The 16,478-nt window shown below is 44.9% G+C and overlaps 1 protein-coding gene across 3 annotated transcripts in view; it reads left to right on the forward strand.

Moving 5' to 3' along the window:
• The window catches only part of arid4b (AT-rich interaction domain 4B), a 240,505-nt gene that overhangs the window by 81,143 nt on the left and 142,884 nt on the right, over window positions 1-16,478 (forward strand). For all 3 annotated transcript variants that reach the window (XM_045702251.2, XM_045702252.2, XM_045702253.2), the window contains exons 6-7: window positions 8,588-8,667; window positions 10,272-10,363. In XM_045702251.2, coding sequence (XP_045558207.1) covers window positions 8,588-8,667; window positions 10,272-10,363 — 172 coding nt within the window. The remainder of the gene's footprint in view (window positions 1-8,587; window positions 8,668-10,271; window positions 10,364-16,478) is intronic.

A 16,478-nucleotide genomic window follows, 5' to 3' on the forward strand; every position in this document is an offset into this window, starting at 1 on the left:
GCACTGTTTGGTTCTGTCACTATATATACTGTTGGTGAGAACTGTTTGGTTCTGTCACTATATATACTGTTGGTGAGCAGTGGTGAGGACTGTTTGGTTCTATCATTATATATACTGTTGGTGAGCACTGTTTGGTTCTATCATTATATATACTGTTGGTGAGCACTGTTTGGTTCTATCACTATATATACTGTTGGTGAGCACTGTTTGGTTCTATCATTATATATACTGTTGGTGAGCACTGGTGAGCACTGTTTGGTTCTATCATTATATATACTGTTGGTGAGCACTGTTTGGTTCTATCATTATATATACTGTTGGTGAGCACTGTTTGGTTCTATCATTATATATACTATTGGTGAGCACTGTTTGGTTCTATCACTATATATACTGTTGGTGAGCACTCTTTGGTTCTATCACTATATACACTGTTGGTGAGCACTGTTTGGTTCTATTACTATATATACTGTTTGGTTCTATCTCTATATGTATTGTTGGTGAGCACTGTTTGGTTCTGTCACTATATGTACTGTTGGTGAGCACTGTTTGCTTCTATCACTATATATACTGTTGGTGAGCACTGTTTGGTTCTATGTATCACTATATATACTGTTGGTGAGCACTGTTTGCTTCTATCACTATATATATTGTTGGTGAGCACTGATTGTTCTGTCACTATATATACTGTTGGTGAGAACTGTTTGGTTCTGTCACTATATATACTGTTGGTGAGCACTGTTTGGTTCTGTCACTATATATACTGTTGGTGAGAACTGTTTGGTTCTGTCACTATATATACTGTTGGTGAGCAGTGGTGAGGACTGTTTGCTTCTATCATTATATATACTGTTGGTGAGCACTGTTTGGTTCTATCATTATATATACTATTGGTGAGCACTGTTTGGTTCTATCACTATATATACTGTTGGTGAGCACTGTTTGGTTCTATCACTATATACACTGTTGGTGAGCACTGTTTGGTTCTATTACTATATATACTGTTTGGTTCTATCACTATATATATTGTTGGTGAGCACTGTTTGGTTCTGTCACTATATGTACTGTTGGTGAGCACTGTTTGCTTCTATCACTATATATTCTGTTGGTGAGCACTGTTTGGTTCTATCTATCATAATATATACTGTTGGTGAGCACTGTTTGGTTCTATCATTATATTTACTGTTGGTGAGCACTGTTTGGTTCTATCATTATATGTACTGTTGGTGAGCACTGTTTGGTTCTATCACTATATATACTGTTGGTGAGCACTGTTTGGTTCTATCATTATATATACTGTTGGTGAGCACTGTTTGGTTCTATCATTATATATACTGTTGGTGAGCACTGTTTGGTTCTGTCACTATATATACTGTTGGTGAGCACTGTTTGGTTCTGTCACTATATATACTGTTGGTGAGCACTGTTTGGTTCTATCATTATATATATTGTTGGTGAGCACTGGTGAGCACTGTTTGGTTCTATCATTATATATACTGTTGGTGAGCACTGTTTGGTTCTATCATTATATATACTGTTGGTGAGCACTGTTTGGTTCTATCACTATATATACTGTTGGTTAGCACTGTTTGGTTCTATCATTATATATACTGTTGGTGAGCACTGTTTGGTTCTATCATTATATATACTATTGGTGAGCACTGTTTGGTTCTATCTATATATATACTGTTTGGTTCTATCACTATATATATTGTTGGTGAGCACTGTTTGTTTCTGTCACTATATGTACTGTTGGTGAGCACTGTTTGCTTCTATCACTATATATACTGTTGGTGAGCACTGTTTGGTTCTATGTATCACTATATATACTGTTGGTGAGCACTGTTTGCTTCTATCACTATATATATTGTTGGTGAGCACTGTTTGTTCTGTCACTATATATACTGTTGGTGAGAACTGTTTGGTTCTGTCACTATATATACTGTTGGTGAGCACTGTTTGGTTCTGTCACTATATATACTGTTGGTGAGAACTGTTTGGTTCTGTTACTATATATACTGTTGGTGAGCAGTGGTGAGGACTGTTTGGTTCTATCATTATATATACTGTTGGTGAGAACTGTTTGGTTCTATCACTATATATACTGTTGGTGAGCACTGTTTGGTTCTATCACTATATACACTGTTGGTGAGCACTGTTTGGTTCTATTACTATATACACTGTTGGTGAGCACTGTTTGGTTCTATTACTATATATACTGTTTGGTTCTATCACTATATATACTGTTGGTGAGCACTGTTTGGTTCTATCATTATATATACTGTTGGTGAGCACTGTTTGGTTCTATCATTATATATACTATTGGTGAGCACTGTTTGGTTCTATCACTATATATACTGTTGGTGAGCACTCTTTGGTTCTATCACTATATACACTGTTGGTGAGCACTGTTTGGTTCTATTACTATATATACTGTTTGGTTCTATCACTATATATATTGTTGGTGAGCACTGTTTGGTTCTGTCACTATATGTACTGTTGGTGAGCACTGTTTGCTTCTATCACTATATATCCTGTTGGTGAGCACTGTTTGGTTCTATGTATCACTTTATATACTGTTGGTGAGCACTGTTTGCTTCTATCACTATATATATTGTTGGTGAGCACTGTTTGTTCTGTCACTATATAAACTGTTGGTGAGAACTGTTTGGTTCTGTGACTATATATACTGTTGGTGAGCACTGTTTGGTTCTATCATTATATATACTGTTGGTGAGCACTTTTTGGTTCTATCACTATATATACTGTTGGTGAGCACTGTTTGGTTCTATCATTATATATACTGTTGGTGAGAACTGTTTGGTTCTATCTCTATATATATACTGTTGGTAAGCACTGTTTGGTTCTATCATTATATATACCATTGGTGAGCACTGTTTGGTTCTATCACTATATATACTGTTGGTGAGCACTGTTTGGTTCTATCACTATATACACTGTTGGTGAGCACTGTTTGGTTCTATTACTATATATACTGTTTGGTTCTATCACTATATATATTGTTGGTGAGCACTGTTTGGTTCTGTCACTATATGTACTGTTGGTGAGCACTGTTTGCTTCTATCACTATATATTCTGTTGGTGAGCACTGTTTGGTTCTATCTATCATAATATATACTGTTGGTGAGCACTGTTTGGTTCTATCATTATATACACTATTGGTGAGCACTGTTTGGTTCTATCACTATATATACTGTTGGTGAGCACTGTTTGGTTCTATCACTATATACACTGTTGGTGAGCACTGTTTGGTTCTATTACTATATATACTGTTTGGTTCTATCACTATATATATTGTTGGTGAGCACTGTTTGGTTCTGTCACTATATGTACTGTTGGTGAGCACTGTTTGCTTCTATCACTATATATTCTGTTGGTGAGCACTGTTTGGTTCTATCTATCATAATATATACTGTCTGTGAGCACTGTTTGGTTCTATCATTATATTTACTGTTGAGGAGCACTGTTTGGTTCTATCATTATATGTACTGTTGAGGAGAACTGTTTGGTTCTATCACTATATATACTGTTGGTGAGCACTGTTTGGTTCTATCATTATATATACTGTTGGTGAGCACTGTTTGGTTCTATCATTATATATACTGTTGGTGAGCACTGTTTGGTTCTGTCACTATATATACTGTTGGTGAGCACTGTTTGGTTCTGTCACTATATATACTGTTGGTGAGCACTGTTTGGTTCTATCACTATATATACGGTTGGTGAGCAGTGTTGAGCAATGTTTGGTTCTATCATTAAAAATACTGTTGGTGAGCACTGGTGAGCACTGTTTGGTTCTATCATTATATATACTGTTGGTGAGCACTGTTTGGTTCTATCATTATATATACTGTTGGTGAGCACTGTTTGGTTCTATCACTATATATACTGTTGGTGAGCACTGTTTGGTTCTGTCATTATATATACTGTTGGTGAGCACTGTTTGGTTCTATCATTATATATACTATTGGTGAGCACTGTTTGGTTCTATCACTATATATACTGTTGGTGAGCAGTCTTTGGTTCTATCACTATATACACTGTTGGTGAGCACTGTTTGGTTCTGTCACTATATATACTGTTGATTAGCACTGTTTGGTTCTATCACTATATATACTGTTTGGTTCTGTCTGTATATACACGATGAGAGGGTCTCTGAGTCTGTGCACACACACCGACACAACACATACACATACATACAGTGCATTCGATAAGTATTCAGACCCCTTGACTTTTTCCACATTTTGTTACATTACAGCCTTATTCTAAAATTGATTAAAAAATAAATAAAAATTCCTCATCAATCTACATACCTCATAATGACAAATCGAAAACAGGTATTTACAATTTTTTGCTAAATAAATAAACGTATTTACATAAGTATTCATACCCTTCTATTATGAGAATTGAAATTGAGCTCAGGTGCATCCTGTTTCCATTGATCATCCTTGAGATGTTTCTACAACTTGATTGTGAGTCCACCTGTGTTAAATTCAATTGATTTAAAATCACACCTAATTAGTCACATTCACATATTTAGCAGATGTTATTGCAAGTGTACTCCCTGTTCTCCCATGACTGCGTGGCTATGCACGCCTCCAACTCAATCATCAAGTTTGCAGACGACACAACAGTAGTAGGTCTGATTACCAACAATGACGACACTGCCTACAGGGAGGGGGTGATTGCCCTTGGGAGTGTGGTGCCAGGAAAATAACCTCTCACTCAACGTCAGCAAAACAAAGCAGATGATTGTGGACTTCAGGAAACAGCAGAGGGAGCACGCCCCTATCCACATCGAAGGGACATCAGTGGAGAAGGTGAAAGCTTTAAGTTCCTCGGCGTACACATCACTGACAATCTGAAATGGTCCACCCACAAAGACAGTGTGGTGAAGAAGAAGCAACAGTGTCTCTTCAACGTCAGGAACCTGAAGAAATTTGGCTTGGCCCCTATGACCCTCACAAACCTTTACAGATGCACAATTGAGAGCATCCTGTCAGGCTATATCACCGCCTGGTATGGCAACTGCACCGCCCGCAACCGCAGGACTCTAAAGAGGGTGGTGCGGTCTGCCCAATGCATCACCATGGGCACACTCCCTGCCCTACAGCACCCGATGTCACAGGAAGGCCATCAATCACCCGAGCCACGGCCTGTTCACCCCAATATCATCCAGAAGTCGAGGTCAGTACAGGTGCATCAAAGCTGGGACCGAGAGACTGAATAACAGCTTCTATCTCAAGGCCATAAGGCTGTTTAATAGCCATCACTGGCCGGCTAACACCCGGTTACTCAACCCTGCACCTTAGAGGCTGCTGCCCAATATAGAGTGCATTCAGGAAGTATTCAGACCCCTCGACTTTTTCCACATTTTGATATGTTACATACAGCCTGATTCTAAAATGGATTTCATATGTTTTTCCCCTCATCAATCTACATACAATACTCCATAATGACAAAACGAAAACAGGTTTTTAGACATTTTTGCATAAGTATGCAGACCCTTTGCTATGAGACTCGAAATGTAGCTCAGGTGCATCCTGTTTCCATTGATCACCCTTGAGATGTTTCTACAACTTGGAGTCCACCTGTTGTAAATTCAATTGATTGGACATGATTTGGAAAGGCACACACCTGTCTATATAGGTTGACAGTGCATGTCAGAGCGAAAACCAAGCCATGAGGTCAAAGGACTTGTCCGTAGAGCTCAAGGACAGTATTGTATCTAGGCACAGATCTTGGAAAGTGTACCAAGACATGTCTTCAGCATTGAATGTCCCCAAGAACACAGTGGCCTCCATCATTCTTAAAAATGGAAGAAGTTTGGAACCACCAAGACTCTTCCTAGAGCTGGCCGCCCGGCCAAGAACCAGATGGTCACTCTGACAGAGCTCCAGAGTTCCTTCAGTCCAGAAGGACAACTGTTTTTGCAGCACTCCACCAATCAGACTTTTATGGTAGTGGACAGACGGAAGCCACTTCTTAGTAATATGCACGATAGCCCGCTTGGAGTTTGCAAAAAGGCACCTAAAGGACTCAGATCATGAGAAACACGATTCTCTAGTCTGATGAAACCAAGATTGAACTTCCAAGCATCACGTCTGGAGGAAACCTTGCACCAATCCTACGGTGAAGCACGATGGTGACAGCATCATGCTGTGGGGATGTTTTTCAGTGGCAGGGACTGGGAGACAAGTCAGGATCGAGGGAAAGATGAACGCAGAAAATTACAGAGATCCTTGATGAAAACCTGCTCCAAAGCGCTCAAGACCTCAGACTGAGAGAATGCCAAGAGTGTGCAAAGCTGTCATCAAGTTAAAGGGTGGCTACTTTGAAGAATCTCAAATATAAAATATATTTTGATTTGTTTAACACTTTTTTTTGGTTACTACATGATTCCATATGTTATTTCATAGTTTTGATTTCTTCACTATATGTCTACGTTGTAGAAAATAGTAAAATTAAAAGAAAAACCCTGGAATGAGTAGGTATGTCTGAACTTTTTACTGGTACTGTTTATTATTGGTAGCCGTCTATTTATCTCCACAAACCGATGCGGGCACTAAGACCGCTCTCAACCAGATGTATAAGGACATAAATAAACAAGAAGATGTGGTGCTCCTAGTCGCCGGGCACTTTAATGCAGGCAAACTTTTACCAAATTTCTACCAGCATGTCACATGTGACACCAGAGGTGGAAAAAAACTCTAGACCACATTTACTCCACACAGAGATGCGTACAAAGCTCTCCCTCGCCCTCCATTTAGCAGATCTGACCATAATGCTATCTTCCTGATTCGTGCTTACAAGGAAAAACTAAAGCAGGAAGCACCAGCTCAATAAGGAAGTGGTCAGATGACGCGAAGGCAACACTACAGGACTGTTTTTCTAGCACAGACTGGAATATGTTCTGGGATTCATCTAAAGGCATTGGGGAGTATACCACCTCAGTCACTGGCTTCATCAATAAGTGCATCGACGACAACTGTGTGATCATGCTCTCCGTAGCCGATGTGAGTAAGACCTTTAAATGGGTCAGCAATCACAAGGGCGCGGGTCCAGACAGATTACCAGTATGTGTACTCAGAGCATGCGCTGACCAACTGGCAAGTGTCTTCACTGACATTTTTCAACCTCTCCCTGACCGAGTCTGTAATACCAACATGTAATAACTACATTTCAAGCAGACCACCATAGTCCCTGTGCCCAAGGAAGCGAAGGTAACCTGCCTAAATGACTACCGACCCATAGCACTCACGTCTGTAGCCATGAAGTGCTTTGAAAGGCTGGTCATGGCTCACATCAACACCATCATCCCAGAAACCCTAGACCCACTCCAATTTACATACCGCACCAACAGATCCACAGATGACGCAATCTCAATCGCACCTGGGCCGCTGGCTAACAGCCTGCTGCCTGGCCTGCACCCTATTTCATTGTGGAGCTAGAGGAGTTAGAGCCCTGTCTATGTTCGTAGATAAGATGAGAGCACCCCTCCAGCTAGGGTGAAATCCGTCACTCCTCAACAGGCCAGACTTGGTCCTGTTTTTGTGTGAGTCCCAGAAAGAGGGCCAATTATCTACACATTATATATTTTGGGAGGGGCAGAAAACAGTTTTCAACCAGCAATTGAGTTGTGAGACTCTGTTTTAGAGCTCATCACTCCCCCTAACTGGGAGGGGGCCAGAGACAATTACTCGATGCAGACATCTTTCTAGCTGATTTACATGCTGAGGCTATGTTGCGCTTGGTGACCTCTGACTGTTTCATCCTAACATCGTTGGTACTGACGTGGATAACAATATCCCTATACTCTCTACACTCGCTAGTTTTAGCCTTAGCCAGCACCATCTTCAGATTAGCCTTAACGTCAGTAGCCCTGCCCCCTGATAAACACTGTATGATCGCTGGATGATTCGTTTTAAGTCTAATACTGCGGATAATGGAGTCGCCAATGACTAGGGTTTTCAATTTGTCAGAGCTAATGGTGGGAGGCTTCGGCGGCTCAGACCCCGTAACGGGAGGAGTATAGACCAGAGAAGGCTCGGCCTCTGACCCCGTAACGGGAGGAGTAGAGACCAGAGAAGGCTCTGCCTCTGACTCCGACTCGTTGCTTAATGGGGAGAACCGGTTGAAAGTTTCTGTCTGCTGAATGAGCGACACAGGTTCAGCATTCCTACAGCATTTCCCTCCAGAAGCCATGAGAAAATTGTCCGGCTGCGGGGACCGATGCGAGGGGATTTATACTACTATCTGTACTTACTGGTGGCACAGACGCTGTTTCATCCTTTCCTACACTGAAATTACCCTTGCCTAACGATTGCGTCTGAAGCCGGGCTTGCAGCACAGCTATCCTCGCTGTAAGGCGATCGTTCTCCTTGTGAGAGTGTGTGATATGTGTCCAAAATGGCACCCTATTCCCTATATGGGCCCTCATCAAAAGTAGTGCACTATAACGGGAATAGGGTGCCATTTGGGAATCCGCATCCCTGAGTGTGTAGAGTAGATGCCATGGTGTTTATTGTGCCTAACTGCTCTTTCTCTCTCTTTCTCTCCCTCTCTCCAGTGTTTGATGATGGTGACGAGAAGACTCTGCGGCGTTCCTCTCTCTGCCTGAAAGGAGCGCGTCACTTTGCAGAGAGCGAGGCAAGTCTCTCTGTTGAACTCTACCTCAGTTTTATTACAGTCCTCGTCTGTGTTCCAAATGGCCCCCTATTCCCCATAGAGCTCTGGTCAAGAGTAGTGCACCAAGTAGGGGATAGGGGGCCATCTGGAACATACTCTGACATTTGTCTTGGAAACAGTTCTTCCCTCAGTCACTTCCTGCTCTTTTTCAATCTTTTAGCCAACAGACACATATAATCTCCCTCTTCACTTGCTGATTTTGTACCAAGGCTGTTTATTCATTAATAATCAAAGTCAAGCTTCAGTTGTTGTTTTAAAAAAAAAAATGCATCAGAGAATGTTTTCAGGCATTCTGCTAAATGTCAATACCCTCATCATCACGGTGCTGTAGAAATCACTCCAACATGTCAGTACCCTCATCATCATGGTGCTGTAGAAATCACTACAACATGCCAGTACCCTCATCAACATGGTGCTGTAGAAATCACTCCAACATGTCAATACCCTCATCAACATGGTGCTGTAGAAATCACTCCGATATGTCAATACCCTCATCAACATGATGCTGTAGAAATCACTCCAACATGTCAGTACCCTCAACATGGTGCTGTAGAAATCACTACAACATGTCAATACCCTCATCAACATGGTGCTGTAGAAATCACTCCGACATGTCAATACCCTCATCAATATGGTGCTGTAGAAATCACTCCGATATGTCAATACCCTCATCAACATGATGCTGTAGAAATCACTCCAACATGTCAGTACCCTCAACATGGTGCTGTAGAAATCACTCCAACATGTCAGTACCCTCAACATGGTGCTGTAGAAATCACTACAACATGTCAATACCCTCATCAACATGGTGCTGTAGAAATCACTCCGACATGTCAATACCCTCATCAATATGGTGCTGTAGAAATCACTCCGACATGTCAATACCCTCATCAACATGGTGCTGTAGAAATCACTCCGACATGTCAATACCCTCATCAATATGGTGCTGTAGAAATCACTACAACATGTCAATACCCTCATCAACATGGTGCTGTAGAAATCACTCCGACATGTCAATACCCTCATCAACATGGTGCTGTAGAAATTACTCCGACATGTCAATACCCTCATCAACATGGTGCTGTAGAAATCACTCCGTCTTTGTTGTTTCCTCATTTAATACATATTGTTTACTGTTAGTGTTTTAACAGCCATGATTCACCATTCTCCCCCTGGTTTAGTTGTGGTAACCTGTCCCCAAGGTCTAACCTGTCCCCAAGGTTTAACCTGTCCCCCAGCTCTAACCTGTCCCCCAGCTCTAACCTGTCCCCCAGCTCTAACCTGCTGTTTGCTGTTGGTCTCTGTTCCAGACACTAACCTGTCCCCCAGCTCTAACCTGTCCCCCAGCTCTAACCTGCTGTTTGCTGTTGGTCTCTGTTCCAGACACTAACCTGTCCCCCAGCTCTAACCTGTCCCCCAGCTCTAACCTGTCCCCCAGCTCTAACCTGCTGTTTGCTGTTGGTCTCTGTTCCAGACACAAACCTGTCCCCCAGCTCTAACCTGTCCCCCAGCTCTAACCTGTCCCCCAGCTCTAACCTGCTGTTTGCTGTTGGTCTCTGTTCCAGACACTAGATCGACTCCCTCTCACCAACCCTGAGCACTTCGGCACGCCTGTCATCGGTAAGAAGGGGAACCGTGGACGCAGGTCCAATCCAGTGTGAGTATCTCCCTCTGTGAACTGTTGACTCCACCCTGGGCTGGGGACTGGGCTGTTGACTCCACCCTGGGCTGGGGACTGGGCTGTTGACCACACCCTGGGCTGGGGACTGGGCTGTTGACCACACCCTGGGCTGGGGACTGGGCTGTTGACTCCACCCTAGGCTGGGGACTGGCCTGTTGACCACACCCTGGGCTGGGGAGTGGGCTGTTGACTCCACCCTGGGCTGGGGAGTGGGCTGTTTACCCCACCCTGGGCTGGGGACTGGGCTGTTGACTCCACCCTGGGCTGGGGACTGGGCTGTTGACTCCACCCTGGGCTGGGGACTGGCCTGTTGACCACACCCTGGGATGGGGACTGGGCTGTTGACCCCACCCTGGGCTGGGGACTGGGCTTTAAGTAGCAACAGGGCTGGAGACTGGGCTGTTGACTCCACCCTGGGCTGGGGACTGGGCTGTTGACTCCACCCTGGGCTGGGGACTGGGCTGTTGACCCCACCCTGGGCTGGGGACTGGGCTTTAAGTAGCAACAGGGCTGGAGACTGGGCTGTTGACTCCACCCTGGGCCGGGGACTGGGCTGTTGACTCCACCCTGGGCTGGGGACTGGGCTGTTGACCCCACCCTGGGCTGGGGACTGGGCTTTAAGTAGCAACAGGGCTGGAGACTGGGCTGTTGACTCCACCCTGGGCTGGGGACTGGGCTGTTGACGCCACCCTGGGCTGGGGACTGGGCTGTTGACCCCACCCTGGGCCGGGGATTGGGCTGTTGACCCCACCCTGGGCTGGGGACTGGGCTGTTGACCCCACCCTGGGCTGGGGACTGGGCTGTTGACTCCACCCTGGGCTGCTGGGGTCTGGGCTGTTGACTCCACCCTGGGCTGCTGGGGACTGGGCTGTTGACCCCACCCTGGGCTGGGGACTGGGCTGTTGACTCCACCCTGGGCTGCTGGGGTCTGGGCTGTTGACTCCACCCTGGGCTGCTGGGGACTGGGCTGTTGACTCCACCCTGGGCTGCTGGGGACTGGGCTGTTGACTCCACCCTGGGCTGGGGAGTGGGCTGTTTACCCCACCCTGGGCTGGGGACTGGGCTGTTGACTCCACCCTGGGCTGGGGACTGGGCTGTTGACTCCACCCTGGGCTGGGGACTGGCCTGTTGACCACACCCTGGGCTGGGGACTGGGCTTTAAGTAGCAACAGGGCTGGAGACTGGGCTGTTGACTCCACCCTGGGCCGGGGACTGGGCTGTTGACTCCACCCTGGGCTGGGGACTGGGCTGTTGTCCCCACCCTGGGCTGGGGACTGGGCTGTTGACCCCACCCTGGGCTGGGGATTGGGCTGTTGACCCCACCCTGGGCTGGGGACTGGGCTGTTGACCCCACCCTGGGCTGGGGACTGGGCTGTTGACTCCACCCTGGGCTGGGGACTGGGCTGTTGACTCCACCCTGGGCTGCTGGGGTCTGGGCTGTTGACTCCACCCTGGGCTGCTGGGGACTGGGCTGTTGACCCCACCCTAGGCTGGGGACTGGGCTGTTGACTCCACCCTGGGCTGCTGGGGTCTGGGCTGTTGACTCCACCCTGGGCTGCTGGGGACTGGGCTGTTGACTCCACCCTGGGCTGCTGGGGACTGGGCTGTTGACTCCACCCTGGGCTGCTGGGGACTGGGCTGTTGACTCCACCCTGGGCTGCTGGGGACTGGGCTGTTGACTCCACCCTGGGCTGCTGGGGTCTGGGCTGTTGACTCCACCCTGGGCTGCTGGGGATTGGGCTGTTGACTCCACCCTGGGCTGCTGGGGACTGGGCTGTTGACCCCACCCTGGGCTGGGGACTGGGCTGTTGACTCCACCCTGGGCTGCTGGGGACTGGGCTGTTGACTCCACCCTGGGCTGCTGGGGTCTGGGCTGTTGACTCCACCCTGGGCTGCTGGGGATTGGGCTGTTGACTCCACCCTGGGCTGCTGGGGACTGGGCTGTTGACTCCACCCTGGGCTGGGGACTTGGCTTTAAGTAGCAGCAGGGCTACTCTGTTGCTGGTGAGGTGAGAGCGAAGAAGAGATGACTCCTCCGTCACATCTCTGTACAGTACAACAGATGTAGTCATTTTCCTCTGGTTGTTACAGTGGATGTTTTAGAAGCCCTAGGCTAAAATAATACTTTGATAACGAAATGAGAGGCCTTCACATGGAATAGATGTCCTTATGCCCAGATCCTGTCTCTCTGCATAGGGCCCTGGTCAACATTAGTGCACTATATCTGCATAGGGCCCTGGTCAACATTAGTGCACTATATAGCGAACAGGCTTCCATTTGGGAGGCCATCCTGGTATGAAAAGGACTCTGCTGTAGAATATTCTTCATCTCACCTCCCTCCATAATGTTCATAGGAAAGTTAATATTGTTCTGAACCCTTATAGTGACTTGGAATTCACCCAGCTACACTTTATCGCCTTGGACATCATCTTCTGTGTCTTAGAGCGGAATCTTAGAGCGGAATCTTAGAGCGGAATCCGAGAGCAGAATCTTAGAGCGGAATCTTAGAGCGGAATCTTAGAGCGGAATCTTAGAGCGGAATCCGAGAGCGGAAACCGAGAGCAGAATCTTAGAGCGGAATCTTAGAGCGGACTAATATTGCTTTTGCTTCAGAATAAGTTGAAGTGAAGGTCTTCACTCCAAAGACACTGATGTTATCCTTTCCATCAATGTTGTGAATGTTTATTTGTATGTCCTGTATTCATTCCATTTTCATATCATTACCATAGCCAAATTCCTTCTTATAATTTATCAGTGTGCTTTCATGTGTGTTGACAGGCATTAGTCAATGTGCTCAGTGCAAGCCCCTCTCACCAATTAGCCTAATAATTGTCAGGTGGGTAAAGGTGCGTGGGAGCGGATCATTTGGCAGGTTTCCATTGTCTCTTGTGTTTAAAAAATGATATACCCGTGTCTAAATTCCCTTATTGCAACGGATGATGGAAACAGTGTTTTTTAAAATAAATTATGATTGCCAAATAATTTTGAAGGTACGTGGTGCATGTGAAATCATGACCCCTGTTGCAAATATTATTCTGTACGACTTCCATAGCCTATTTAAACAGGGTGTCTATGAGCAAAATAACCAGACAGAAAGTTGACTGGCTTTTAGGCATAAATGCATTGCATTTCTCTGGTTGCAGTCCTCGAGAGATTTCATTGCATTGAATCAAATGAATCAGGTTCAATGATTTTCTGCCCGTAGGAAGGGGTGTCGCTGTCTTAATTCTAAATGTCTACTGCTTGCAAAATCAATTTTTTTCAAATATAACATGTTTATTTGCAAGACAAGGATGAATTTCCAGAAGGCCTGAATTGGTTCGCCTTGCTCTTCTGGTTGGCTGGATGCAAGTTTCACCATCCAATTATATCAGCTCTCCAGGGCTACGTTTACACAGGAACACCAATTCTGATATTTTTCCCACTAATTGGTCTTCTGACCAATCACATCAGATCTTTTCACATTCGATCTTTTACAGACCTGATCTGTTTGGTCAAAGGACCAATTCATGAAAAAAATTATCAGAATTGCCTCCCGAGTGTCGCAGCGGTCTAAAGCACTGCAGTGCTTGAGACGTCACTACAGATCCGGGTTCGATCCCGGGCTGTGTCGCAGCCGGCCGCGACCGGTAGACCCATGAGTCTACCTACTAGATTAGGATTATTTAATTAATACATGTACACCTACTAGATTAGGATTATTTAGTTAATACATGTACACCTACTAGATTATGATTATTTAGTTAATACATGTACACCTACTAGATTAGGATTATTTAGTTAATACATGTACACCTACTAGATTAGGATTATTTAATTAATACATGTCCACCTACTAGATTAGGATTATTTAATTAATACATGTACACCTACTAGATTATGATTATTTAGTTAATACATGTACACCTACTAGATTAGGATTATTTAGTTAATACATGTCCACCTACTAGATTAGGATTATTTAGTTAATACATGTACACCTACTAGATTAGGATTATTTAATTAATACATGTCCACCTACTAGATTATGACATTGGCAGCATTAATCCTTCATCCCACCTGTCATCAGGGAGAATAGATATTGACTGTTGAGAACTAACCTGTCTTGTCCCATTTACTTTTTTCCAATCTTTACTAATGACATTTGAGTAAAGCCAGTGTGTCTATGTATGGGGAAGTCTCAACACTATACACGTCAGCTACTACAGCGAATGAAATGACTGCAATACTGAACAAAGAGTTGCAGTTAGTTTCAGAGTGGGTGGCAAGGAATAAATTAGCCCTAAATATTGTATTTGGGACAAATCATTCACTAAACCCTAAAACTCAACTAAATCTTGTAATAAATCATGTGGAAATTGAGCAAGTTGAGGTGACTGAACTGCTTGGAGTTACCCTGGATTTTAAACTGTCATGGTCAAAACATATTGATACAACAGTAGCTAAGATGGGGAGAAGTCTGTCCGTAGTAAAGAGCTGCTCCTACCTTCTTAACAGCACTATCAACAAGGCAGGTCCTACAGGCCCTAGTTTCTACCTTCTTAACAGCACTATCAACAAGGCAGGTCCTACAGGCCCTAGTTTCTACCTTCTTAACAGCACTATCAACAAGGCAGGTCCTACAGTCCCTAGTTTCTACCTTCTTAACAGCACTATCAACAAGGCAGGTCCTACAGGCCCTAGTTTCTACCTTGTTAACAACACTATCAACAAGGCAGGTCCTACAGGCCCTAGTTTCTACCTTCTTAACAGCACTATCAACAAGGCAGGTCCTACAGGCCCTAGTTTCTACCTTCTTAACAGCACTATCAACAAGGCAGGTCCTACAGGCCCTAGTTTCTACCTTCTTAACAGCACTATCAACAAGGCAGGTCCTACAGTCCCTAGTTTCTACCTTCTTAACAGCACTATCAACAAGGCAGGTCCTACAGGCCCTAGTTTCTACCTTGTTAACAACACTATCAACAAGGCAGGTCCTACAGGCCCTAGTTTCTACCTTCTTAACAGCACTATCAACAAGGCAGGTCCTACAGGCCCTAGTTTCTACCTTCTTAACAGCACTATCAACAAGGCAGGTCTTACAGGCCCTAGTTTCTACCTTCTTAACAACACTATCAGCAAGACAGGTCCTACAGGCCCTAGTTTCTACCTTCTTAACAGCACTATCAACAAGGCAGGTCCTACAGGCCCTAGTTGTGTCGCACCTGGACAACTGTTCAGTCATGTGGTCAGGTGCCAGAAAGAGGGACCTCGGAAAGTTGAGCTGCTGCTGGCATACAGCTCAGACACCCATTCATACCCCACAAGACATGCTACAAGAGGTCTCTTCACAGTCCCCAAGTCCAGAACAGACTATGGGAGGTGCACAGTACTACATAGAGCCATGACTACATGGAACTCTATTCCACATCAGGTAACTGATGCAGCAGTAGAATCAGATGTAAAAAAAAAAAAAACAGATAGAAATACACCTTATGGAAGGGCGGGGACTGTGAAGCAACACAAACATGCATACAAACACACGATAACATACGCACTATACACATGTACACATGGATTTAGTACTGTAGATATGTGGTCGTGGTGGAGTAGGGGCCTGGGGGCACGCAGCATGTTGTGAAATCTGGGAATGTATTGTAATGTTTTTATAAATGTATAAACTGTATTAATGTTGCTGGACCCCAGGAAGAGTAGCTGCTGCCTTGGCAGGGAACTAATGGGGATCCATAATAAATATAAATACAAACCTCATGGTCTAATCTATTCAGCTAGTTATGATATGCCAGCAGCATACCACCCTGCATCCCACTGCTGGCTTGTTTCTGAAGCTAAGCAGCGTTGGTCCTGGTCAATCCCTGGATGGGAGACCAGATGCTGCTGGAAGTGGTGTTGGAGGGCCAGTAGGAGGCACTCTTTCCTCTGGTCTAAAAAATATCCCAATGCCCCAGGGCAGTGACTACCCTGTGTAGGGTGCTGTCTTTCTGATGGGATGTTAAACGGGTGTCCTGACTCTCTGAGGTCATTAAAGATCCCATTGAACTTATTGTAAGAGTAGGGGTGTTAACCCTGGTGTCTTGGCTAAATTCTGAAT

This window comes from Salmo salar, chromosome 19, assembly GCF_965601325.2.
Source record: "Salmo salar chromosome 19, fSalSal1, whole genome shotgun sequence".
NCBI lineage: Eukaryota > Metazoa > Chordata > Actinopteri > Salmoniformes > Salmonidae > Salmo > Salmo salar.